Genomic DNA, 26,758 nt, shown 5'->3' with positions numbered 1-26,758 from the left:
CCTTTTGCCTAGGAACCATTTGACAGCACTCTAGCCATCTGAATGAAAGATGCATGTATATAAGCTGGTAATATCCAGCGTTATCAGTAGCATATTGTGCTCCCAAGTTATTCCTTTAATTGGTCTTAAAAAATCTTGTGTGTCCTGTACATAGGATGCCAAATCTTTTACTATCGGAGCCAAAAAGGGGTCTATATAAATAGCAGTGTTCTCCAACAGGCTATTGATTGAGGCGACAATAGGTCTCCCAGGGGGATTGGTGTAATGTTTATGAACTTTTGGAAGATGATAGAACGTGGGCAAAGTTGGCGTGTCAGAAAAAAGGAAAAAATATTCGTCCTGATTTAGCATGCCATCATCTCTCCAGTTGCCCAAAAGTCGATGGTATTGTTCAATGCACTTCACATGTTCTCTCCGATGAGTAGGAGTATAGCATTCTTTATCTTCCAACTCCGCAATGCCTCCCTATGGTAGTGTTCTTTATTAAAAATAACCATATTGCCGCCTTTATCTGATGGCTTAATTTCAATTTTTTTGTCATTTTGTAAAGATTTGATAGCGCCCCAGTATTTTCGTGGTATGTTATAATGTTCAATTATTGCACTAGAATGTTTAGCAAGATCTTTAAGATCTGATAGGACTGCATCGTTGAACACGTCGATGGCATCCGACGTGGTATGTGGTATGGTTCTGGATTTTTTCTTAAATTTACTGTGACCCCCATTTTGGGTGATGCCAGCCTGTTCAAGAAACTCTTGGGTATTTCTTATTCAGGTTTCGCCCGCACTCATAGTTTCTAGTGCTTGCATTGTTGCCAGGGCTCGAGAGTTATTTTCAGAAAATTCCTCAGTTTCAGTTGCTGTATTCTCTTCATTTATATTGGTCAAATAATTTCTGGGATTTATTAGAAATATTTTTTGAAGTTTAAGTTTTCTAATAAATTTAAAAAGATCTATTCGGACTTCAGCAAAGTCATATCCAGATGTAGGGCAGAAACTTGGGCCCAATTCCAAAACTTTTTGTTCAGCGTCAGTTAAGATTCTATTTGAGAGAAAAAAAAAATATATATATATATACACACACATATATACATATATATATATACACACATATACATATGTACACATATACATATACATACATATACATATATACACATATATATATACACATATACATATATATTACCTACTGGCGGTCGCCAGTAGGTAGTTATAGTTAGGATTGTTTTCCATAGGAAATCCGCAACATTCTATTGGGAATAACTTTGGCGCCGGTGGACGAATCTTCGCGAATTTCTCAAAGAAGATGGCCCGCTCCGCTCCGCTCCTTCCCTGAAAGTTTGAGGGGGGATTTGTCAAGCGGGGGCCGAGATAAAAGGGGGTCCCAAAACGTGTTTTCCCCATGTTAATTTCCATAGGGCGGTTGGACTCACTTTTAGCCCGAACGGCTGAATGGATTTCCACCAAACTTGGCAAAATTGTAGGGACTGGTAGCCCGATGTGCCTTTGCTAAGTCTCAAGATATGCGCTCCTGTAGATTTTGAGTAATTTGGGTTAAAAAAAATATATATATATCTATAGGCGCGCACCGGGGAGCGTACCAGCGCGCTACGCGAGTTCGCGCGCGGAAAGCGGATTGGCTCTCGGGTGTCTGTAAACATTCCAAACAGTCCGGAGCGCCCGCCATCTTGTGTCTCGGTAGGATAGAGACACAAGAGGTGGCAAAAAGTGACGCACCGGTGGCGTAAAAGTGACGCATGGCCTCATAAATGAGGCCTTCAGTCTTCTAGTCATGCGTCATATTAAATATACGACGTATTATGTCGCAAGTACTTACAGATACGTCAGTATTTCAGACGTACCTGTAAGCGCAAAAGTGATGCATTGCTGGAGTGTGTCACAAAAATGATGCAACTCCAGCAATGCATCTTTTCTTACCCTTCAACACCCCCGTTCCTTTTCTACATTTTCTTTGAATAACCACATTCCCCATGTTCACTCTCCTTCTCCTTACTTTCGTTCCCAACACTCACCTTCTTTCAGTCCCCCTACTTCACTTCCTTTCTCCTCTCATACCTTTCTGTTCTTTCCTTTATCAATGCACTCCACTTCACTTACTCTTTTTAATTTTTTTAAGAATATAGCTCTTTGATGAGAATTGGAGGTAGTTCTGAAAAGAACTTTTTTTTTTCTTCTTTTTTCTTTTTTTAGAACAAAAACAAAAACAGGGAATGGAAACTGCTCAACAGGAGCAAAAAAAAATAATAATAAATTAGGGCTGGTAACGGCAGCGATGGTTCTCCAATGCTCAAACCATGAGCAGAACACTTTGCTCCCCACAGGAAAGTAGCTGATCACAGTATCTGCATTTAAGGACGCCTTTGTTAAATTCAGGCTGAATGTTCGGAACCAGCTCTTGTGATCTCCCCCTCACCGATGTTGTTCGTCCTCCGGTTGATGTAGAGGCCCCATCACTGGGAAACTCTTGTGCCAGAGCCCTGACACTTTCCCGGGCAAAATTCTGGGGGTGCCTTCTCTCCACATGGCGAATCATTGTGGAGTTCCCAAAGGAATATTTTTTAGTGGGGTCACCCCGTGACAGGACTGTATGACAGATCCTGCACTCCACTTTTGGAGCATTTACCTTCTTCTGGTAATCAGGTATGGGAAAAAAATTCCAGATGAAATGTTCTTTGTATTTTGGCTGAGGAGGCTCTTCATCGATGAATTCATTGGAGTCATCTTCACTGCTGGATGGTCTGGCAGCCATGATAATCCAAGATATCCAACAAAGAACCGAGAGCAAAAAGGCAGGTCTTTCAGTCACAAAAGTGAAAGAAGAAGTGAAGGAAATGAGTGGGGATTTCATTCTTTATAAAAAAAAATGTTAGCAACCAATGAAAAGTGTTATTTTCAGGTCACCTGACCCGACGCGCTTACGCTGCGCGCCCCGGGACGCGCCCCGGGGCGCTTACGTAGCGCGTTCGTATGCGCGTGGGTGCTTACGGGTGCGCGTATGCCGTGCGTATCATGCGGACGCGGCTACGCGATACGTTACGATGTTGTTTTCGTTCGCGGCAATAGCGCTAACAGGACGCTCACCGGTATGCGCCCCGGGGCGCGCAGTAACACAGCGATTACCGGTGAGCGCATCGGTACACGCCCCGGGAGCGCTCCGGGCAAAAAAAAATTTAAAAAACTATTACATAATTATACAATATAAAATTTGTTATAAAAAATATTACTTTTCATACCTATAGAGATTTGCTATTAAAAAACCATTGAAATTCACTGAAAAAAACATAGGTTTTACACCAGTTATAGTTAGGAATTAGCATTTAAAAAACCTATTAAATTCACTGAAAAAACCATAGGTTTCACACCAGTTATAGTTAGCTGGAAGTTTTACTCGCATAAAACCATTGAAATTCCCACGTTATAATTAGTTGGACTCACTATAACATGCGCGTGCAATGCACTGCTGATGACGTCACATATTACATCACTCATGACATGGTCAGTGACATCACTCATGACATCACTGATGACACCATCCTTGTGACAGACCTCCTTTCACTGTAATGTAACCCTTGAAACAAATATTCAAAAATAGAAACTAAAATATTGAAACGAATGGAGATACCTATACCACTTACAACAACCAATTCAATAATTCCACCATCTATATACACATGCACTAATTCACCAACAGTTCTATATAGTCACTCATACATATACTCACTCATCATATGTAGTGATACACCTATACATCCTGTTACACACCGACAGTCACCCAAAAGTTACTCACACACATACTCACACATGCAAATAAACTATTGAACATCCATTTATTTGCATATACAGCTATACACACACTACCACTTTACTTCTAAGAAAACTTACACATACTTACTCTCTTAAACAATCACTTATAGAAGCACATACTAATTTAAACAGGAACTCTTAAAATCCCTCACTTTCACATATACTCACTTATATACATCAATATTCACATATACTAGATTAAAACATATGTAGTTACTGATAAAGACACTGAGACAGTCATTCACTCACTAACACAGACATATACACACTCATCCACCCATACAGTCCTGCACATATGTTGTCTTCAAAACACATACAAAGAGAGAGTCAGTCATTCATGCATCTATGTGCTAAGTAATACCCCCACCAAACCATACAAACACTCAATCTGATACTAAGAAAAACATCTAATAACTCATATACATACAAATATACCTACTCACCAACCCATGCAGCCACTTATACACAAAGTGAAACACTAATACATATATTTAAATATTTAAACATTACTCACTAATATTTATTTTTCAAAAAGACACACATTCACTGGATGGTGTCATCAGTGATGTCATGAGTGATGTCACTGACCATGTCATGAGTGATGTAATATGTGACGTCATCAGCAGTGCATTGCACGCGCATGTTATAGTGAGTCCAACTAACTATAACGTGGGAATTTCAATGTTTTTATGCGAGTAAAACTTCCAGCTAACTATAACTGGTGTGAAACCTATGTTTTTAGGTTTTGCCTACGCAATGCGTACGAAGTACGCATGCGCTAGCAAAATCTAATGAGATCTCTATGTCGGGTATCCGCCCCCTCCTCCCATTGGCTAGCTCCATAAATGGAGGCTAGCCATTGGTAGAGGGCTCTGTCTGTCAATCCCAGACCAGATTCGGGGGCGTTCCCGAGAATTTTTCCCTTTTGGCTACGTCACGTGACGTCAGCCAAAAGCCGGGAACGCCCCCGAATCTGTTCCGGCATTGCCGGCACCCACCTTCCTGCTCCGGCCGTCTTCTGCGTCTCTCCTCCCCCTTTCCCGCCCCCTCCCGCAGTCAGTCCGAAGCGCTGTGCTTCCCCCTGAGCGCTTTTTGTGCACAGCCGTTTTGGCCGTGAAAATCACCGCCGCAGCCCCGGGGCCGCGGAGAAGCCGAGGGAACCACCGCTGACGTCACCCGGGAGCCGCGCTGCCATTGGTTCAGGCTGCGGGAGGCTCGCCGGGTGACCTGCGCGGTGATTGGCTGCTGGAGTGAGGAGAAACCAGGAAGCGGACGGGAGGCCACCCCGTGCTCCTGCCGGGAAGAAGAAGGAACCGTCCTCCGGCGAGGCTCTCCCGAGGAGAGAGCCCTGCCACCGTCACCCAGAAGAGCCCAGCGGAGAGGAGCCGCCGCCGCCTCAGACAACCGGTGAGTGCGGGCGGGCTCCTGGTCGACGGCTCTATCTGTCTTATGCTTGCTCCGATTCAAGGGCGTTTTTGCGTTTTCTTCTCCTTCTGACGTAATTTCTTCGTGGGGTGTGAAAAAAATGTTCTGTCTCCACCTGATTCGGGGTGCGTTTTCGCGTTTTCTTCCGTGGGCGTTTTTTTGCTTTCTGTTTCTTTCGGCCGGCCAATCCCTGCGCGGCCGGAAGTCCCGCGGGCGTGACTTATTGTTTGTCGTCCTGTTTTGGCTCCACGAAGCTGGCCCCAGGTGAGGAGGAACTGTTGGCCGCAGGCGCCAGGCCCAACTGGCCCCTCGGACCCACGCCCAGTCAGAGCCGCTTCCAGGTGGACCCGGTGACGGAGGGGGAAGCCCGAGACGACGAGGACAGCGGCGCTGACTCTCCGGAGCCCTCGGCGCACGGCGGGGTGAGCTTCCAGAACGGGGACACGGCGCTCGCAGTTTGTGCAATGGGCAGGAGCTACAGACCAGAATTTGGAAAGAATCTACAAGGGTGAGTGATCTAAGCTATGGAAGTGTAAGATATTGGACGAGAGAGGCACAAGTTAGAAACAGAATTAATTAAAGAATGTATTTGGGAAATAGAGCACAGCTTTATTAAAGTCGCTGGGTTGGGGAACCGGGTCTTTTATAGATCTTAGATGCTTCTCTACAGCTTTTAAATCCCCTTTTTCGAATAACTAGCTAAATCCCTCCCAAATCTCTTGGGATCGTCCCATTACACCCCGTTCCCGCCCCCCTACCGCTGCCTCGCTCTCCGTGTCTCCCCGGCCCCGTTCCCGCCCCCCTACCTGCACAACCAGTCCTTGGCCTCCCTGCTGCGTGCACAGAACCGGGAGCCGAACCGTACGACCAGAACACATCACTAATGAGGCAGAATCACATCCTAAAAGCCACTCTGGATGCACAATGACAACCGAGCAAAAGTCGCCAGAAGGCTCGTATGAGGCAGTTCGAATAGATGCAGAATCCGAGCGGGATAAGTCAGCAGAGCACCAGCGCAGTGTGTTTGCAGTGCGTGCTTTTACAGGGAACTCATTCTAACAAGGACATTTTAATAAGGTAATGGGAGTTTTATTGCAGCGTGGTTTTTCTTGGGCTTCTTTGAAATGATCCAGCCTGCGCGAGATTCCCCTCCCATTTCCTTTTCCCCTGCCGTGTGGGCTTCACGAGGCTTCCCATATATCTGCGTATATATCAGTTTGTCTCTTTAAGGGACTTCAGAGCCGGATGCGTTTGGTTGTCTTTGTACTCTGTAGCCCTGCCTACATGTGCGTTACGTTGTATTATGCTGTATGGCACTAGATATATGCGGTACATTAAACTTTACTACAGGAAGTGTGCAATTCTAGTTTGAACCTGCATTTGCTACTCTGCAATACGTTGTGCTCTGCATTACTCCATTCGACGCTGAATAGATTGCTTGTAAACTGAATAGTGCTGAATATGTAATTCTCTCGGCGAAGAGTATAATGTTGGGTACATGGGGTTCCTGAGATTCTTACTACACAGTGCAGTGCTACCAGTAGTATCTTGAACATGATGAATTATATAAAGTTTAATCTAAAATTAACTTTACTGCGCTGAATAAACGGCTCCCTTTGCAGTGCGCAGTACAGCGCCGTGTACCTGTGTGTTGCAAATACTAAGGAACTAGAGGTGGTTTATCTTCTGGGTGTCAGACCTCATACTTGAGCTACTACAGCGTGTTCGAATCCAACTTTCACGAGATAGGCGCATGTGAGTCGTAACATTTCAAGATCGGCACGTGCTGTCACACAACTTATGATACATTGTGTTTTTAATATCTTCTTTATGACTCTCAGTGCGTCGTGTATCCAGGAATGCCTTAAGCCGTGGCTGTCCATAATTATATGTGGTAGTATCTTGGTTCTAGGGTGACAGACTGTTTTGTCATCATCTCCAAGTTGCCGTGACTCTATTGAAATGTGTGTGTTCTCTTTTTTTTTTTCTTGTGTTTTTTTCTTGTTTCTTTCTCTGGTATTGAATGTCGAAACCATGGAAGTTGTAAATACGGTTGAGATTAACCTTCAGGGGAATTCCATACAGCCATTAGAGGGGTAATTAAAGTAGTTGGAGTGTGAATATAATTTTATGGCAACCGTTGCTTCGGAAATACGAAGGGAGTTCTTGGTAGCAGCTTTTAATAACCAGACTTTTTCATGCTGTAAGCAGGAGCTAACAAGTATTTACAATGCAATAGGTCTCCGTTCCGCCCCCCTCCCCGTGTGCCCGTTCCCGCCCCCCCCCCTCCCCTTTCACTCTCTGTTGCTTGTTGGTTTATCCACGGAAGAGCCCCACAGGACTGCCCACCATCCAAAATCTATTCTTGACGCCACTTTTTTGAAACCTTTAACGCTCACATTTATCAAGTGGGTTTATTTTCCATAGACAGAAAACGGGAAACAGCCCTGGACGAAAGCTATTCATTCTCATCATCTCACACCACACACGTTATCCTGATTTGAAACCTTTGTACATTTTTAGATTTGTTAATGTTGTAAATGTGGCTCTGTAGTTTCTGAATCTTATTCACAGCGGGACGATAGTGCCAAGTGATTCCAGTAATAACAGTTTGGCATGACACCAGAATGCAACACATTTTGTTTTACAGTTTTTGTACTTTTTATAAACTCTGTAGAGTCGGATAGTGAAGACGGCTATCTATTAAACAGCCCTCAGCTTCATTATGCACTTTTCTCTTACTTTCTTTTTTCTCATTCTCAAGTTGTGGGTATCCATCATCCATGAAGTAATACATCATACGATACGCTGTCAAATGGTGTTGATTGATACCTTATTCTGTCGTCCTCTTCTTATGTGGGTGGGGCAGAGGCCATCCGTACAATTTTCAATATTGGATTTGTTTTTCGTTTTTCCTCCGTCCATAGTCTTCCTTCAGCTCGAGTAGCTTATGTGACACCAGTCTGTTTTTTTACCCTTGCATATTGTGCCATCAACCATTTGCAGTAGATGACCAACATAAGTGAAGGCTTGCCCGGGATGACCATTCACATGAGAAGTAGATTCTCATGTGAATGGTCACCCCGGGCAAGCCTTCACTTCAAGTGAAACTTTTAATACCAGGTTCCTCCAGGACGATCTGGTTTGCGTGAAGGATAATGGTGCCCGAATCACCAGGAGACATTGTTTTTCAGCATTAAGAATAATAGGAGATGTTTAGAGGGTCTCGGTCTGTCTGTGGCTCCCGGGATGCTTCTTTGTGGAGGCAACCGTCACCCACCCAATCCAAGCAGGTCAAGTAACCATGGCAAAATGGAAGGGTCACGCAACCCCCTTTCCTCGATGACCTGACACCGACTTTGAGTCACTCCAGTTAAGGTCAAGAAATTCGAGGTGTGCATCCAGGAAATGAGAGCCTTTTAAGGGCAAAAACGATTTGGCTCTTTAAACTACATGGCACAGTCAGGTTAAGCATCGATGCCCCTCTGGAGTTAAAGTTCCAAGTTGCTCATACAGGCTCTCCTTCTGGCAGTCATGCTGCAGGCCTTTTGCGCCAAGAGGTTAAGAACGTCTGCCTCATTGGACGTGGGCCTGGGGAAGAAGCCTCAGTTTGCTGCAGTGACTCTGGATGCTGGACTTGCACCAAGAGTAAACTTAGTAAGGTCTAACTCCTAACCAATCCCCATCCATGTATTTGAGTGCAGCTCTAGCACTGTGCAGGTGACAGTTGAGACGGAGGTGATGACCCGGTCAGTCAATGCAGACCTTCACCACAAGTAGTAGTGCAGGAAAACAGAGACTTCCAGTGTTTGACCTAATCACTTGTTTTTCCCAGTGGCCCTGTGTATCAGCCATTGCTACACTTTGCATGGGACTGAATATCCATCCATTATCTAAGCACACTCAAACAGGGCCAAGGAGGCGTTGATTGCATTTCCCGGGCGTGTACCTGTAAGAGATGCATGCTGGGTGGCTTTGCAGGTTTTCCTATGTGCATTCTTTTGATACTTGGCTCTGTCCTACTTTCGTTCTTCTGATACTTGGCTCTTAAGACTTGCTCACTGCATCATTCTAAGCTTGGCCCAATTTCGCTAAGTCGTGTACTACCAAATAATTCTAGCTCCTCCTCCCTTTTTCATTCATTCTCAGTTGCTGTGAACTCTACAAATAAAGTCATCAGTTGGAAAGATCCCAGATGTAAGAAGAGTATAAAGTTTTCTTTGGAATAACATCATTACTTTTTGTTCATAAGTTTCTTGTCATAATAAATATTGTCCTGCTGTCACTGAGCCTTCAGCTAAAACTCATGCAAGCTTGCTCCTTCAAGAAGGAAGTTGGCAAAGGCATTCATATGAGCAGGTATGGGGACAGGGTGTGTATGATGCATGTTTGCCATTTTGATACTGGTTGCTAAGTTCTCATGATTTTAAAACTTTTGTAGCTGTTTACAGTCTTGTCCACTGTATAGCACATAGCGGATGATGGGAAAGAGCTTACAGAAAATTGCTGGGAGTTTCCATAAAGTAAACTTTATCTTTTTCAATATTACCACCCCACTCAAATGTGTGGTCAAAGACCTCTTCATATATTAATTACAGATAACTACACACATTGTCAGGGGTGGCTGGTTAATTGTGGCATAAACGCTGTATGAAAATTAAAGTTGTGCTGTTCCTGAATGATCTAGAATTTAGCAATATACAAAGGACAGTAGGCTATAGAGTCAAAGAGATGGGAATCCATTTCTTTGGAATGTAATGCCCTCACACACCCAGTTGGGTGTCATGCTTCATCATCGAGCTGCTCGTCATCTGGCTGGCGCTGCAATGCCTGACGGCTCCCGATGAGGTGCACTTTGGCGGAGATCTTTTTCCAAATAGCTGTTTGGTGCAGTGGGGGTGAGAGATTTAGTGAGTGTAGATGAATAAGTGGTGTGTGATGTTTATGTGAGTTAAAACAGGGTTGGGAGTACCAGCAAAAATAACTTTAATTGTGGGGTCTCCTACCCTGATTAAAATAATGAGGAAAGGCGCAATGGTAAGTTAATGCCTTAGGTGTGACCCTCCTCCTTGTGGTTGGTCAACATGTTTCTTTTCAATTTTACAAGTCTAGAGGCCATTCGTCAGGAGCTAAAGTTAAAAAACTATCTACACTAAGGTGGACTAGAGAACTATAATGAATTAATTTTGGGGATTTAAGCCACCATGACTTACTCTATCTGATGGCTGATAGTACTGGTTCTACCCTAATTGGAATATACTACTGCTTCATCAATCCCCGGCCTTGCCACACCATTGTGATCCACCACTCACTTGGGAGGGCTAGGGAGTGCAGAGTAACTAGGGAGTGCTATGGAGTGCTAGTGACTGCAGAGATTAAGCTAATGGCAATGTAAATGACAATGCCATTTATTTATCTGTTTTCAAAACCAACACATTAATACAAATTTTGTCATTTACAATGCCAATAGCTCTAACTTTTCCAAAGGCGAAACCATTGCATTGTAAATGCTTGTTTTCAGTGTATTTAACACCTTGAACGCTATGGGGATTTTTCTCCTGTGCTGGGAATCCGCAGATACCACTTTACATGACGAGCTGGGCTCGTCATCAGCGTAGCAGGAGGCTACTGCATGACGAGCCCAGCTCGTCATGAGCGTCGAAGGGGTTAATAGGTTTTTTAAATGCTAATTCCTAACTATAACTGGTGTAAAACCTATGGTTTTTTCAGTGAATATATATATATATATATATATATATATATATATATATATATATATATATATATATATATATATATATATATATATATATATATATATAAGCATGACCCCTCAAAGGAAGAAGAGGTCAGAGGACACCATGGGGCTTCAGAAGAATCTTTAATACACGTTTGCTGGGCATAATGCATTTCGGCGTAAGTGTGCCTTCATCAGACGCCCTTTACAAACACAGGAAAACACCACGCCTCACTTAGAAGTGTTCCGGTCCTCCCCTGGATGGAGAGTCAGCTGGCTCAAACAAAGTTAAAGGCAACTGCAGTAGAACAGTGTAAACTACAGCTCCCAAGATGCAGTATTATATATATATATATATATATATATATATATATATATATATATATATATATATATATATAATAATAATAATAATAATAATAATCCACATTTGTAAAGCGCACAATCACCCGTAAGGGTCTCTAGGCGCTGGGGGCCGTTGGGAAGATTAAGCGAGCTATTGCCCAGAGTCACATGGTGCTGGGCTAACCGGACGCCGGAGCCGGGGATCGAACCCTGATCCCCAGATTCCAGCGTCAGTCGCCCTGGCCGCGGCGCCACACCTCTCATATATATACACAAACATATACACATATACATTATATAGGGTCTGCCTCGTCTTTTTCAATTGCTGTAAAGACGTCTATTCTACGATAGATAGATAGATAGATAGATAGATAGATAGATAGATAGATAGATAGATAGATAGATAGATAGATAGATAGATAGATAGATAGATAGATGTGGGCACATATATGATTGTGTTTCCGGTGTCCCGCGCATGGGTGGGAATATTCTGGTGCTTATGACTATTGATGAGGATCCCCTGGAAGAGAATCAGGTGACCACTGGCCAGAAGAGGATTCAGATCTGTAAGATAATACTGGCACTCAAGGCACCAAGTTTATTAAAACAATTTGAACAGTTGGGTTCAACATGCTTGGATATCCACCCTTTTGGACACAAGTCCTTGCTGGAGACTTCGATGTTTCTACTATAACGAAGTCCTCCGCCTTGTATTGTAGGAGCTTCATTCGATCTCCGAGGCCAAATACACAATTTTGGAGCTCATGATCTGTGAGGCATGTAGTAACCAATAAGAATTCAAACTCTGTGAGTCTGTCCAAATATCTTATTTGGGTCTGCCCTAAGTATACCCAAGTTAATTGTTACACTCTCAGTTGTCGGGACACAGTAAAGTTGACTGAGATTATGTCAAACTTATCAGAGAGCACACGCTCCGATTATTGAGACTACTAGACCAATACAGATGACATTTGAGCCTCAAGACCGGTCGGGTCCAAGCTGTCAGGATGTGTGTCCACAGATTGGCTTTTTCTGCATTTGCGTACGTACATGTTGCATGCACGTAATTTCCAAGTGTAACAAATGTGTCAGCAGAGATTCATGATATGACGTGTGTGATAAGAACCCAACCACACCACAGTCTGTACTGAGGAAGGCAATCTCCTGCAAGTTTGCCCTGCAGGTTGCCCCATTCACTCCTTCTCCTGGGATGTAGAGTGGGGCTAGTAAAACTGCCACCTCAGTGTTCCCTTTTCTCCACCTCTATCTACAACATCGATGAGAAAGGCACATCTACCTGTGATAGCCCTCCTGCTTCCGGGGGGCTCCCTGGTCTGCCATAGTAACCTAGATAGACTTTGTGTGCATGCACTTGCTGAAGATCTCACAAGACTCAAGTGAGGGACCACTGCTCCATCAGGCTTAACTTTTTCAAGCAGAATCAGGCCGTTGCTTCTATTCCACAACTAAACAAAAGTTCCCCCCAAAGAGGTAACGGACGGTCCAGGAGCTCAAAGAAAGGCAAAAAAGCAAAGCTCCAACCAGAGTCCAAGTTGAAAACAGCATCTTGTGCTTTTCAAAGGCTATTTGGTTTACCACTTCACTGAGAATTCATAGCCTAACAGTCACCCTCGTCGAGGAACAAGTACAACAAAGCCTAAGGTGCTTTGAAGATTACGTGTAAAACAGACCTCCCTAAATATGTATGTAAGACCTAATGACATAAGAACACTTGTAGGAATGACCAACAAACATGTATATGGAGTCAAGCCATCATATTGGAAAGGACCTTGAACAGAAGAAAAACAATTTTAGAGAAAGGATTTACAGGGACAAACAAAAAAATCAAGACAGGTTTGTAGTAATCACACTAACAGATGTTTGTGCATCCAGAATATGGTTACAGGAGAATGATTGAGAGGTTAACTGAAGAAACAAGAATCTAGAAAACAATAATATGGCTTTATCAAAACAAAGTCCAGTTCTGTTTAAGACAAACAAAAATAAATAAGACATTAAGATAAACAAAGTCTTCAGGCTACATATCTGACAAAAGCTGGGTATATATACAAATGAATGAGTAGAAACAGGTCGATGGAACTCCCCAACAAGATACTCTGCTAAACAAACTCTGGACATTGCAAAAGGTGCCCAGTAATTTCAGTGTAGTCCCACTGCATCATAAGTGGCGCTTATGGAACTCAGGCGTACTGGTAGCTAGTACATCTAGCATGCAGTTCTTTACTGTTCCTAGGAGTGATTGTGTGTCTGCTGACAGAAAACAGCCTCCCTTGTAGCTTTTTCCTGCCAGCACTGAACTGCCCTTACCAACTGACATGAAGTTAGCAGAGTACAACATGGAATAGGCTCTTAGAATGAGCCAATACAGAAGCATTTTCCACAAACTAGCTAAAACCCTGTGTCGTTATTGGTCACTGGCCTTGCATTTGCAGCTCTATATTTAGTATCTGCTAGATTATACAACCTTACTGTCTTGATCCTCAAGCAAATACACACAATATTTAATTCATCAAAATGCGATCATACAATAAATGAAATAGAGCCAATCGCATGATGTAAAATATATGCATTATTGTTGTTGAGAAAAATGAATGGTATTCCTTTGATATTGGTTTGTTTTCTCTCTAAGCAAATTGCTCAAGTGTATGTTTAAAATACAAATGTTAATTGTTTGGGTACACAAACCACTGGTGGACCACATATTCATATCTTTTAAACATATTAACTTTCAACTTACTTGTAGTTTTGGCACTCATTCTCTGTGACAGTAAGCTGATTGTCTAGTTGATCCAACAGGGTATCAGTGCATTCCTCACAAAGTGGGTGGTCCACATCTGTCTGTCCAGACATAATGTCAAAAAGATCACCAGTCACCTGTCAAAAAAAGAAATTAAATTCTAGTAGTGAAAGAAAGAAACTAAACAGAAGTGCGCATTAAAACTGTAAACAACATACAGATTTTGCTCAAAGGAGTCGCCAGAACCTTTGGAACTACCACTTTAGTGATTGTTAAAAAGTGACTTTGACCGCATTGTGTATAATTTATTGCTCACTTAGATGGAGAGGCAGATGTTTTTGATGTGTGGAAATGTCCAAAGGAGAAAGGCTGCAATATATTCTCTCTGCCAATCTGGATAGGTGACAAAAAATGGACAAGAGCATGATTTTCACACATGCCTAACTATTTTTGTCTGTCACTGCACTAAACTGTAATCTCTCTGGCAGGTGTGGGGGCTGAAAGGGACAGATTGTGCGTGCTTTGTTGGGGAGGGGAATGCCTTCAAGATTCCCCTGCCACAGATACCACCGAGTACACTGCCCCAAATTAGAACAATAAAATTCAGGTCTACTTTGGAGGGGTGTGACGCTTCGCACCCATGTAAATTTTGAATCACCATTCAAAAGTAGCAGTGTAAGGGATCGATTTGCATTAACTGCCCTCTGTGTAAATAAGACTCAGGCCCTTAGCAGCAGATCCAATGTATTGGATGATCTATACAGCTCAGGCACAGGTGGTCCTACGACCAGGACGTTAAAGAAAAGAGAAAAGGGAAAAAAAAGACCCACTTAATGTGCGCTGGATTCATTTATGAAGGTTCCCCACAATTATAAAAAGATACTGAGGGATGCTATTGTTTTCCTGCATAGGTCTCTATGTTTTATAATGTTTGGTTCTTCATTGGGTACCCTTTTAAGTGTCATGGCAATTACAACTAAAAGAAATGGAATGCAACCATTCGCATACATTGTGAGTTTTCCTTGGCAAAGATTGTAAGCTCGTTAGGCAACATCTATAATGCTTCAATACACTGGTTAAATATTGTAAAAGAAGGCAGAACCAATCCAGTAAATAGCATATAGGGTATAATTCTCTCACAGTACGGTGTAGTTTGTCAGGTCCAGTCCAGCATGAGGAAACGCATGCTCAAAAAATAAAATAAGGAGGCATAGTTAGTAGTCCTTAAACAGGAAAAGAGAGCAGAGTGATACTTCCACACCTATGCATGCCTAATGTATTCAAGTAATGTAGTTCTAAGTGAGCACAGCTCACACCTGCACGGTACCCTGTTAATATGAATTATCAAAAAAGTTTAGAGGATTATCCACAAGTCGTGACTCACCACACTGATCACTAGCTTATACACATCAAGTAGAATAAAATATTTAAACCGGATATTTTCTAGTCCTCTTCAAATACTAAGCTGCAGCATAGAAAGTAATTTGATCACACATGCCTTTGGTTGTAAGCCAGTCAGGCAAAGAAAATACTAGCAAAAACAAATTATTAAATGGTGGTATTTGTTAAAAAAAAAAATACAACTGTGCTTGAAGGAAAGGCATTTATTTCCAGGATGTAAAGGTTGCTAAATTCACTAGACAAGGCAAATTGCTTATGAATAAAAAGAACATTTACACTAAATTGAATAATAACTCGATACATGAGAGATCAATGAACTGTGTCAAGAGTATCTATATCTGTGACTCAAGCAGGCGGAATACAGTGACCTACAGGAAAAGAAAGCCAGAGCAACTGCCTTGGCCGCCGAGGGTAGGTTATATGACGCTGGACACAATACAGGTGTCTTTTGGCAAGAGTGAAGGAAAGGACTTGGGTGCAGGAACTCGGAATAGATCCCAAGAGTTGAATCAGATGGCATAAGCCGATTGCAGCAGAGTTTGCAAGATGTTACTCTGCGTTGCATAGCTCCGCGGGTAGTAAGACCCAGAGAGAGGTCCTGGAGTTTCTCAATGATATTAAGATTTCAAGACTCTCCAGAAGTGCTAGAGTTGGATGAAAATATACAAGAGGTAGAGATAATTAGGGCAATGAGGGATCTGCCATCGGTTAAGGAGACTGCCTCTAAGTGCCTCCCTATTGAGCTTTATAAAGCAAGGGCAGCTGCTGGCACCCCACATGCACAAGATGTTCAAAGAATCAGGAGAAAATTGGATATGGCCTCAAGAATACTGAAGCCTCCAACTGAATACAAAATACAATACATCAGCATTTGTAAAGCGCAACAGATACCTCAACAGAGGTGTCCCGGCGCTAATGCACCTCTTATCTGCCCATCTCCCTACTTCAATGTGGAGGGTAAAGTTTTGGCCTACATTCTAGCCACCCGTCTCCAGGGATGGTTGATCTCGGACTTACCCAGATCAGTCAGGATTTATGCCCCATAAAGTAAAGTAAAGTCCACATTTGTAAAGCGCACAATCACCCGTAAGGGTCTCTAGGCGCTGGGGGCCGTCGGGAAGATTAAGCGAGCTATTGCCCAGAGTCACATGGTGCTGGGCTAGCCTGCCGCCGGAGCCGGGGATCGAACCGTGGTCCCCAGATTCCAGCGTCAGTCGCCCTGGCCGCGGCGCCACACCTCTTCCACTAGGGGAATGCAATAGAATAGCAGATGCCGGTTTGGATGTACAGAAAGGAAATAGCTGAACCCACAGTGGTTATATCCTTGGAGGCAGTCAGGGTGCTTGACCTGGAGTGGTCCTATATTCAGGGGATGTTGGAGAGGGTGGGGATTGATCCCAACTATATCAAACGGGTGAGACTATTGTATCAAAAGCAGAGGGCTAGGCTTAATGCGGTCTCCTCTAACCATTTTCTGCTCGACAAAGGGACCAGACAGGGCTGTCTGTTCTCCCCTATGGTCTTCGCAATGGCACAGGAGCCCCTTGCCTGCTGGGTTCAAGGGTGATATTCTCCTTTACATGTCGCAGCCAGACAAAATGATTACTAAACTCCTGAACATCTTACAATTGGTTGGCAACTACTCTGGGTATAGGATAAATTGGGAGTAATCCTTGCTGTAGCTGCTTACTAACTGGATGGGTCCCTTGGCTCGATCAATCCAGGTGGTCACAACAAGTTAAGGACCCAGACCAGTTCCTGAAAGCAAACTTCTACCAAATATTTGACTAATTTAAAAGGGATGTTAAACACTGGAGGGGCACCCTTGTCCCTGCTGTATCAAGGGCTTTGTTCAGGATAATAACCTTCCCTAAATTGTTCTTTTTTACTCCAAAATCCCCCATTCAAAATCCCCCTGGAGATCTTGGGCAGGGTAAAGGAAAGGCAGAGCTTAGACTCCTTCTGTGGAACTGGGGCGGGGCGGCACAGTTTGCCTAAACAAACGTATGAGGGGACTGCACTCCCTGATATCTGTAAATATTATTGGGCCTCACAACGTATTGCAATACATGGGTAGGTTCCTCCCCCCCCCCCCCCCACACAGGAAGAGCGATGGGGAAAGGGGATACCCATTGGTCCTCTACAGCTTGGAAAAAAAATTGCAAAAAACACAGTTGATGGACAGAATGTAGAACAATGTCATACATTCACCCCAGAACAAGGACCTGGGCCTAAATCCATCGTTTTTTTGCACTCCACACCACCCTGGGTTAGACACTGGCTATATGCAAATCAGCTCTGACCCTGTGCCTCAACAGCTCGGGCCAGAGGGTGCACTGCAGAGTCACAAAAGTTTAGTAGCAAACACCAGTAGGGCAGCCACAAAAATATCTAAGGTGTAATGGAAAACTAACACCAGGGACTCCACTGTGGGACAGTGCATCTCTAGCGGAGGTCAGGGCTTACAGGTTTCACTAGGTGGGATCCAATTGGAATCAGTACCCTAGCGGACATGTTTGGGGGTGGGAGGGCTTGATTTCTTAGGAGACTCTCCAAGCAAAATATGAGCTGGCGAGCAAAAAGACCTTTCAATACCTAGAGTTTCGACATGCACTGCAAACCCACATACAGGAACCTACTGAGATCAATTACCCCCTCATCACTAGAGGATAGATTGCTCAGCGAGCCTCTAATCAAACAGGCTATTTCTCTCACATAAGAAAATCATAAACAACTTCCCAGACCCACTGACATGATGAAAAACATCCTGGGAAGACGATTTAGGCAAACTTGATGAGGAACCATGGGAGGAAGAACTGCGATCACCGAGAGAGATAGCTATCCGAGCAGAGTTCAGGCTGGTGTAATTCTGCATCCTTCACAGGGGATGTACGACGTTACAACGCATACTTTTACAACGACTACCATTACAACGCAATTTTTACAACGCAATTTTTACAACGCAGGATCCATTACAACGAAGTACCATTACAACGCATGTATTTACAACGCAGATACCTTTACAACGCATACCATTACAACGTAAGTATTTGTAAGTATATAATATTTTTTGAAATGTAAATTAATTAAAATTAATTTAATTTAATTAATTTAATTAATTAAATGTAATTTAATTTATTTTAATTTAATGTACTTTATTTAATGTAAATAATTTAATTTAATTAATGTAATTTAATTTAATGTAATATAATATAATTAATTAATTTTAATTTAATTTAATTAATTTAATGAAATTTAATGTAATTTAATGTAATTATTTAATTTAAATAATTTAATTTAATTAATTTTATTTAATTTAATGTAATTTAATGTAATTAATTTATTTTAATTAAATTTAATTAATTTAATGTAATTTAATGTAATTTAATGTAATTTAATTTAATGTAATTTAATTAAATTAATTAATTTAAATTTATTTATTTTAATTAATTTCGTTTAATTAATTTAATTTATTCTAATTTAATTTAATTAATGTAATTTAATTTATTTTAATTTTATTAAATTTATTTTAATTTAATTAAATTTAATTTAATTATTTAATTTTATTTAATTAATTTTTTTTATTGAATTTATCCTGTACCCCTATACCCAAAAACCCCAAACTGACCCTGAACCCTAAAAATACCCTTTTACCCAAAAACTAAAAACTGAACCCTAAAAATACCCCTTTACCCAAAAACTGAAAACTGACCCTGAACCCTAAAAATACCCTTTTACCCAAAAACTGAAAACTGACCCTGAACCCTAAAAATACCCCTTTACCCAAAAACTGAAAACTGACCCTGAACCCTAAAAATACCCCTTTACCCAAAAACTGAAAACTGACCCTGAACCCTAAAAATACCCCTTTACCCAAAAACTGAAAACTGACCCTGAACCCTAAAAATACCCCTTTACCCAAAAACTGAAAACTGACCCTGAACCCTAAAAATACCCTTTTACCAAAAAACTGAAAACTGACCCTGAACCCTAAAAATACCCCTTTACCCAAAAACTGAAAACTGACCCTGAACCCTAAAAATAACCCTTAAAAAATCCCAAAAATATAACATTTTAAATATAATTATATACTTACCAATACTTACGTTGTAATGGTATGCGTTGTAAAGGTACCTGCGTTGTAAAAACATGCGTTGTAAATACATGCGTTGTAATAGTTTTTGCGTTGTAAAACTTTCGTTGTAATGGTAGTTCGTTGTAAAAGTTGCGTTGTAAAGGTTGTTTCCCTTCACAGGTCCTACTACATAAGGATCATGCTGCTTAACATGGGGCGAGTTAGGATGTATGTATGCCAGAGGGGTTGTAGCAAGAAGGCACCTTCTTCCACCTGCTTTGGAAGTGCTTCGATTTGAAACTTTTCTGGAAGGGGGTCTGTTAAAGATTTTTTTTGGGGGGGGGGGGATTTGGAGAGGGGGAGGTGGAACCTCTCGAAATGGCCATGATTTCTAATCGCCCTTGGCCTAATGATAGCAACAACAACAAAAAAATGATGGTCAGCCAGCAGGGGCTCCACACCATACGGAACTGAAAAAGTGGAAAAAAGGACAGTGACTGGTGTATATCAGCTGAAAAGCAAGTTTATGAAGCACAGACTATCCTAAACAAGCATTTGCAATGCAATAGGTCTCGCATTATAAAAGTTTGAGCTGTTGGCATTGCTTACAATAATGCAACACTAACAGCTCAAAGATTCAGTAATGTAAGACCTATTGTATTACACATTTTATTTTAATATAGCACGAACTTGAGTGAAAGGTGTGTATTTATGTTGCATTGAGTACAGTGCAATTATGTGTTGTGGTATGTGGCACAGAATGGTATTGTGTGGAGTGTATTTATCTTGCATTAAGTAGAGTAATTATGTGACGTGCAATTATGTAGTAGTGAGTGGTATTTATGTTGTATTGAATACAGAGTCATTATGTGGTACTGAGTGGTATTATGTTGAGTGTAGTTCTGCACTCTACTTAATGCAACATAAATACACCCTTCATACTACTCGGTACCATACAATAACAAACCACATATTTACACACTAATCAATTCAACATAAATACTCTCCACATCATAACACTCAATACCACATAATTACACAACAAATATTTACAACACATATTTACACTCTACTCAATACAACATAACTACACTCTGATGATGTCCATCATGATAGGGAGAACATAGTGGCCGCGAGTTAAGCTGCCGCTTGCAGTCAGAAGCAGCTGAGCCCTACCTACTCACCAGCGCGATGCGAGGCAGGGAAATAGTGTTTTCTGGCTTTTTTATACTTCCTGGATATTGTTCGGGGGAATTTTCTTCTTATTTTTTGTTCTTGCTTCCTCGCTTTCTCTCGTTTGTAAGAGAGGCGTCTGTTGGCGGCAGGATGTGCGGCGGCGTATCGGGGGACCGTTGGACTGGTGCCGCCCTGGAGTTGAGGCGGGGCCGCAGAGCAGCGGCTCGCGGGTTTCTCCGGGAGGAGATCAGCAGAGGCAGAGGCAGCGCAAGGCGGCTCCTTTCTCCACAGGGCTGCATCGACTAATTTTGGCCTCCCAAGGACAAGGTGGAGGCGGATGCGGAGACCGACGGCGCCAGAGCCGGGGACTCGTCACTGCAGGTGCAGGGGAGGCAGGGGGAGATTCACGGTCGGGCACTGCTCGAGGCTCCACACCAGGGACGGATATATTGGCCACAAAGGAAGGCAAATTAGTGGTCTTGGCAGCACAGATAGTGTTCCCCCAAACCACCTAAACCAGCTCAGGGGCTCCAGGAAGATCAAAGGTCTTCAGACAGTTTGCCTGTTAAAAGCAAGAAGGGGAGGAGACACGGTGTGGGGACACAAGGGGCATCTAAAAATAACAGTAGAAGCAAAGCAACCCCAGAGTTAGGAAAAATTATCAAAAACAGTGCTAATGCCCTAGACTCTCATACTACCGGTACGAGCATAAATATTAGCCCCAGCCCAAGCCCAAGCCCCAGTCTACAGGCTGACAGGGGTGAGGGAAGGGAGAATTTAGGTCTGAGCACACCCTCTGACCCAAGGAAGAGTGGTATTTTTTCCACTTTCCAACACGGCGAGGTAAAGGGTAGGAGTTTCAAAGTGGTGAACGCAAAAGGTTACTTTCCAGATAACAGGCTCAACTCCTTCAGTTAGGTCATATTTCAAAGTCCAACCTCTTGTCTTAGACATTATTTCACATGGGGAAGTCTTGAGGAGGAACCAACAAGGTCGGGCTGAACCCCTTTTTCACTCAGAGGACACAGAAAAGACTGAAAGGATGGATTTGGTGGGCAAAGCTCCTGAAGAGCAGCAGACTTTTAATGAAATGGCTGCTGTAACAGCACTAAAGGGGATTTTAGATAAAATCCCTTCACAATTGACTACTCCAGCCTGTCAATCTTCAAATACACTGGATAGTAGAGAGGCAACCCAGAAGCAGGAGCAGGAGATTGGCGAGTCCTCATTGACTCCGGTGGCCGCAGTAGCCCCAATGGAGTCTCTTTTCTCTTCCCTGTTGGCCGATATAAAAAGGGGGTTTTCCGTATCCGAAGCCAACCAGGGTGAAATCCGTCTTTTGTGCGAAAATTTTGATTAGAAAAAATCGATCTTTTAAATTCTAGGACGGATTCATTGGAAAACTCTGTGGATGAAATCAAGAAGGAGTTGGAGGTTGCTAAAATCAGTGTTGCCACATTAAAGAAAGAGGAGACAGCACTCCGGGAAAGACTGGTGGTGCTTGAGAATAACTCAAGAAGAAACAATTTGCGCCTTTTAAATGTTCCAGAAGGAAGTGAAGGTGACGACATTAAGTCTTTCATAACTACTCTTACTAAAGAATCAGTCCAGATCGATGAGTCTGTGGAGGAGTTGAAGAAGGATATTCAGAGGATCCATAGGGATCCCTTCCGAAAACAACCTAACCGACCGAAGCCAAGAAAAATTCTTATACATTTTTTAACGTTCTCCTTGAAGGAAAAGATTCTTAATTGTGCTTTAAAAACAAATCCCTGAAACCCTGAGACTTTGCTTATGAGATTCCTTCAGATTTAGCTTGAACACCTTTAGATAGGCAGTGGGAACTGGGCAGGAGAATGGAGGATTTTAGAAGGCTCGGTGCGGTTGTACAGCTAAAATTCCCCGCACACTTGAAAGTCATGCACAATAATCAGATGCACAATATTAGAACAGTGCAGGAGGCAAACCAATGCTTGAAAGTCTGAAATCCGGAACACAGACTCAGTCACAGCCTCTAATGGGTCTGCTACGGCAAAGTGATATACGCTTATATGGGTCCCTCCTTCTTTCACTCTTTTCACTTTTTCTGTTATCATTTGAGGCGTCCCTTCATATTAGTACTTATTACGGCTAGAAGCAGTATACGTTTACTTATGATATGATAAAAGAGCACAGATAAATTGGATTAATTCCAACTTGGCATAATTTAAGATGATACTGGAGAGTATTATTTAGCCTGCATTAGAGAACGCTTAGGCTAAAAGTAGATGGGATGGGCTGCTACAACAGGCAGATACTGGACTATTAGTCAAGACAAATGGGGGTAGGGTTCTCCATGGGTGGGGTGGGGTAGGGAAAGGAGGGTTGGAGGTGGGTTTTAGGAGGGGTACAGGGTGGGAAGCATAGGGGGAAAAAAGGGAAAAAAAGTGTCCTCATTCACCTTTAGGCCGCATATATTTGCACTGTTTGCCCTTGGTCTGGGCCTTCAAATCCGGTATATTCAGGTCCTTGTTTGGATCTTATTCTCTGTTGATTAGACCGCCATGACTGTTGTACAGTTTTTATCCTGGAATATCAATGGCCTACAAGTAAAGTCAAGAAGAGCGAATATCTTGCAGTATCTCAGGGACTCGCCTGCACAGGTTATTATACTGCAAGAAATGCACCTTTTAAGAGGAGAACTGATTTAGGTTTTTAGTAAGCTAAGATGGGTGGACCACCTAGTTGGCACTAACCAGAGCGCAAACATCAGAGGAGTAACCATTTTGGTAAAAAACGAACTAATGCGCGTATTTTAGAGTCCTTCACTGATCCCGGGGGTAGGTGGGTTATCGTAAAATTAGCAATTCAAGGTTCCCTCTTGACAGTGATAGGTTAATATGGTCCCAATCAGGAAGATCCCTTTACACTGAAAACCATCTTTGCTAACCTGCTGGAACTTCTGGAGCCTATGATTCTGGCAGGTGATGTCAATGTAGTCCTAGATCCTGTCTTAGATAAATCCCCTAATAGCAGAGCAAATGTATTGTCCAAATCTCGCACCCATTTACAAACCATGATGACACAGATGGGTTTGTGTGATGTATGGAGGGAAAGGTCAGGCGTACAACTAGGCGCATCTTACTATAACAATAAATATGGTCATAAATCAAGGAGAGATTATATCCTGGCCAGCCATGATCTTAGGGGTAGGATTAAGAACATAGGCTATTTGACGCCTCACCTATCGGACCACGCAGTGGGCTGGATGGACTTATGCTTGGTAGGGTGTGAGCCCTCACTGAATTGGACATTTAATCGTGTATTGCTTCTAGATAATTTAGAGGTTACAAATTTATCGCAAGAATCTGAATGGTTTTTTGGGTTGAATATCGGCACTGCAGCGATCTCAATGGTTTGGGATACCTGGAAGGCATTCTTAAGGGGGATTATCACAAACAGAGTATGCCATAAGAATAGGCAATACAGAGAAGAACTGACACAAAAAGAGTCTGCTATGAAGGCAGTTGAGACTATGTTGAATACGGAAATAGATACAGCGAGAAGACAGGAAGTTATGTTAGTACTACAAACCCTTAAAGATCAGCTCGATACCATCATCCAGCAAAGGGTCATGAGAAGATGGTAAACCAGCAAGATGGCACATTTTGAATATGGGGAGGAGCCATCAAACTTCTGGCTTGGAAGGTCAAGTCAGATAAGACACGGAATCTGATCAAACTGATAGAAAGTGAGGATAATTCCTCTTCAGTGTCTACGGACGAAGAAATTTGTGAGGCTTTCCTTACCTTTTTCCAGACACTTTATACAGAGGATAATGAGGTGGATAAGGTCCTTGCGCAGGAGTGGTTAGGCAGACCCTCCAGCATTTCGCGATTTCGCGATTTGCAAAAAAATCGCGAAATCGGCTGTTTTGTAAAAAGGCCGCGATTTTTAGAAAACTGCCCGCGAAATTTAGGAAATGCGCCCAAAACACTGAAGGCATGCATGTTTACAGTGGCAAGCTCAAAGGGCTTCAGCCCCCCTCCCTCCCCCGGAGTGTTTGTCAGCCCGGGCTGAGACAGCCCCGGGCTGGTGGCCGTCTTGTCTTAAGGCAGCTGCACCCGAGTACTTAACAGGTCATTAAAGACCATTCACTTGTAAACTAGGCTTTGTTCTGTTTTCACCCCTTCGAGCCCCCTGCCCCTCCACTCTGCCTATAGCTGTAGGAATTTTACACCCCCTCCTCTCCCCCCTGGAGCTGCCATAAGACAAGACGGCCGCCAGCCCGGGGCTGTCTCAGCCCGGGCTGACAAACACTCCGGGGGAGGGAGGGGGGCTGAAGCCCTTTGAGCCTGCCACTGTTTTGCATATACCACAAATAATAGTGGCAATGCACGCACCAATTATTTATCTGACATGTGGAAAGGGGGTAATGGCAAATCATTAAGCATGCATCCTACGAGAATTACAGGGGCAGCTGCTGCCAAGTTTGTATTATTGTGCCACAAAGGTTGATGAAAGCCAGAGATTCCCACCGTTGACAAATCATTTGATAAATGCCCGGATAGTTTTCCTGATAAGCTATTTGACTCATTAGTTTTCTTTTATTTTTTATTGAGATTATAAAAGTCATTCCATTTAGAGAAAGTACTTTTAGGCAAAATAAACGTTTGTATTTTGTTTCTAATTAATGACTTCACTGTAGTCAGTAATCTGCATGAAAGATCTGGATTAGACCTACAAGCCGTGTAGGTTGTCTCACGCTGACATTATTGTGCTTTAAATATTGCCAACTGAGCCACTCTTTCTGTTATCAGCCTCAGAAGGTTGAAAGTCAGAGTCAACAATGTATTTTAACTTCTTGACCCCTCTGGTTACTTAGAGATCTTGGGCCTCATTTACGAAAAGTGACGCATCGCTGCGTGAAAACAGTGATGCGTCACTTTTCACTGCGTCCTCCTTGCGACACCAATGATGCGTCATATTTACAGTATGAAGCATCATGGCGCAAGGAGTTACAGATATGTCAGTATTTCTGACGTATCTGTAGGCGCAAAAGTTACGCATTGCTGGAGTGTGTCACAAAAGTGACGCAACTCCATCAATGCGTCCTTTCACATGGGGAAAGCCCCATGTGAAAGGGCTTGCGTCAGTCTTACGCCTGCTGTGAGGCAGGCGCAAGATTTTGACGCAACAGCGTCCTAAAAGTGACGCAGTGAAATCTCATAGATTTCACTGCGTCACTATTATGAGGCTTTTTGCGGGGGAACGCCCCCTCTGCATACATTATAACATTATACCTGACGCAGGTATAAAGTAGCGCAGGGGTTTACAAAGTGACGCATCTGCTATAGATGCGTCACTTTGTAAATAGTGCGCAACAGAAGGCATGTTTTACGCTGCAGATGAGACACAAAAAGTGACGCATCGGAAGCGCAAAACTGACGCAAGGCCTCATAAATGAGGCCCCTTGTTCTCCAATGAGATGATGCTTTGTCACACTCTGAACAATTGCATGTTTTTACTCTAAATGATCGTTGTAACGCAAGTACAAAGACAGTGTAATATGCTGTCACTGCAATCCTGTTTCAGCAGGCATATCACTTCTGGAAGCATGAATGCGGTGTTGTGAGGACTAGCCTTGAAATCCAAAAATACTGTTCCATCACCCAGACAAATGGGCAGTACAACCTGAGAAGAAGGGGTTCATTTTGTGGAGTAAAATGAAGCCTTGTTGCATAAGAGTTTGAAGGCTCTGCCAGCCTCCGGGGACAAGAGATGTACATGCATATGGTATACACATCTCCTGTCCGTACGCGTGCACATCTCCTGTACGCTTGTGCCTTCTCTTGTCTCCCTTCGGGACAGAAAGCAGCAGCAATAGAGTCTCATAGCTTCATGTTGCTAAATAACTCAAAAACAAAGATATCTGTGTTTGTTGTACGAAAAATGGCCAAAAAAATGCCGTAAAATTGCCGCTAAATTTCCATATTTGTGCCGCTAAATTTCCTTTTTTGTGCCGCTAAATTTGC

The 26,758-nt window shown here is 42.7% G+C and overlaps 1 protein-coding gene across 5 annotated transcripts in view; it reads right to left on the bottom strand.

Annotated features, from left to right (window-relative positions):
* BECN1 (beclin 1) overlaps nucleotides 1–26,758 on the bottom strand; it is a 157,173-nt gene that overhangs the window by 100,930 nt on the left and 29,485 nt on the right. For all 5 annotated transcript variants that reach the window (XM_078645349.1, XM_078645348.1, XM_078645350.1 and 2 more), the window contains exon 6: nucleotides 14,093–14,229. In XM_078645349.1, coding sequence (XP_078501475.1) covers nucleotides 14,093–14,229 — 137 coding nt within the window. The remainder of the gene's footprint in view (nucleotides 1–14,092; nucleotides 14,230–26,758) is intronic.

Source organism: Lissotriton helveticus, chromosome 5_1 (assembly GCF_964261635.1).
Source record: "Lissotriton helveticus chromosome 5_1, aLisHel1.1, whole genome shotgun sequence".
NCBI lineage: Eukaryota > Metazoa > Chordata > Amphibia > Caudata > Salamandridae > Lissotriton > Lissotriton helveticus.
The sequence above is the reverse complement of the archived record's forward strand: the minus strand, read 5'-3'. Positions and strand labels throughout refer to the sequence as shown.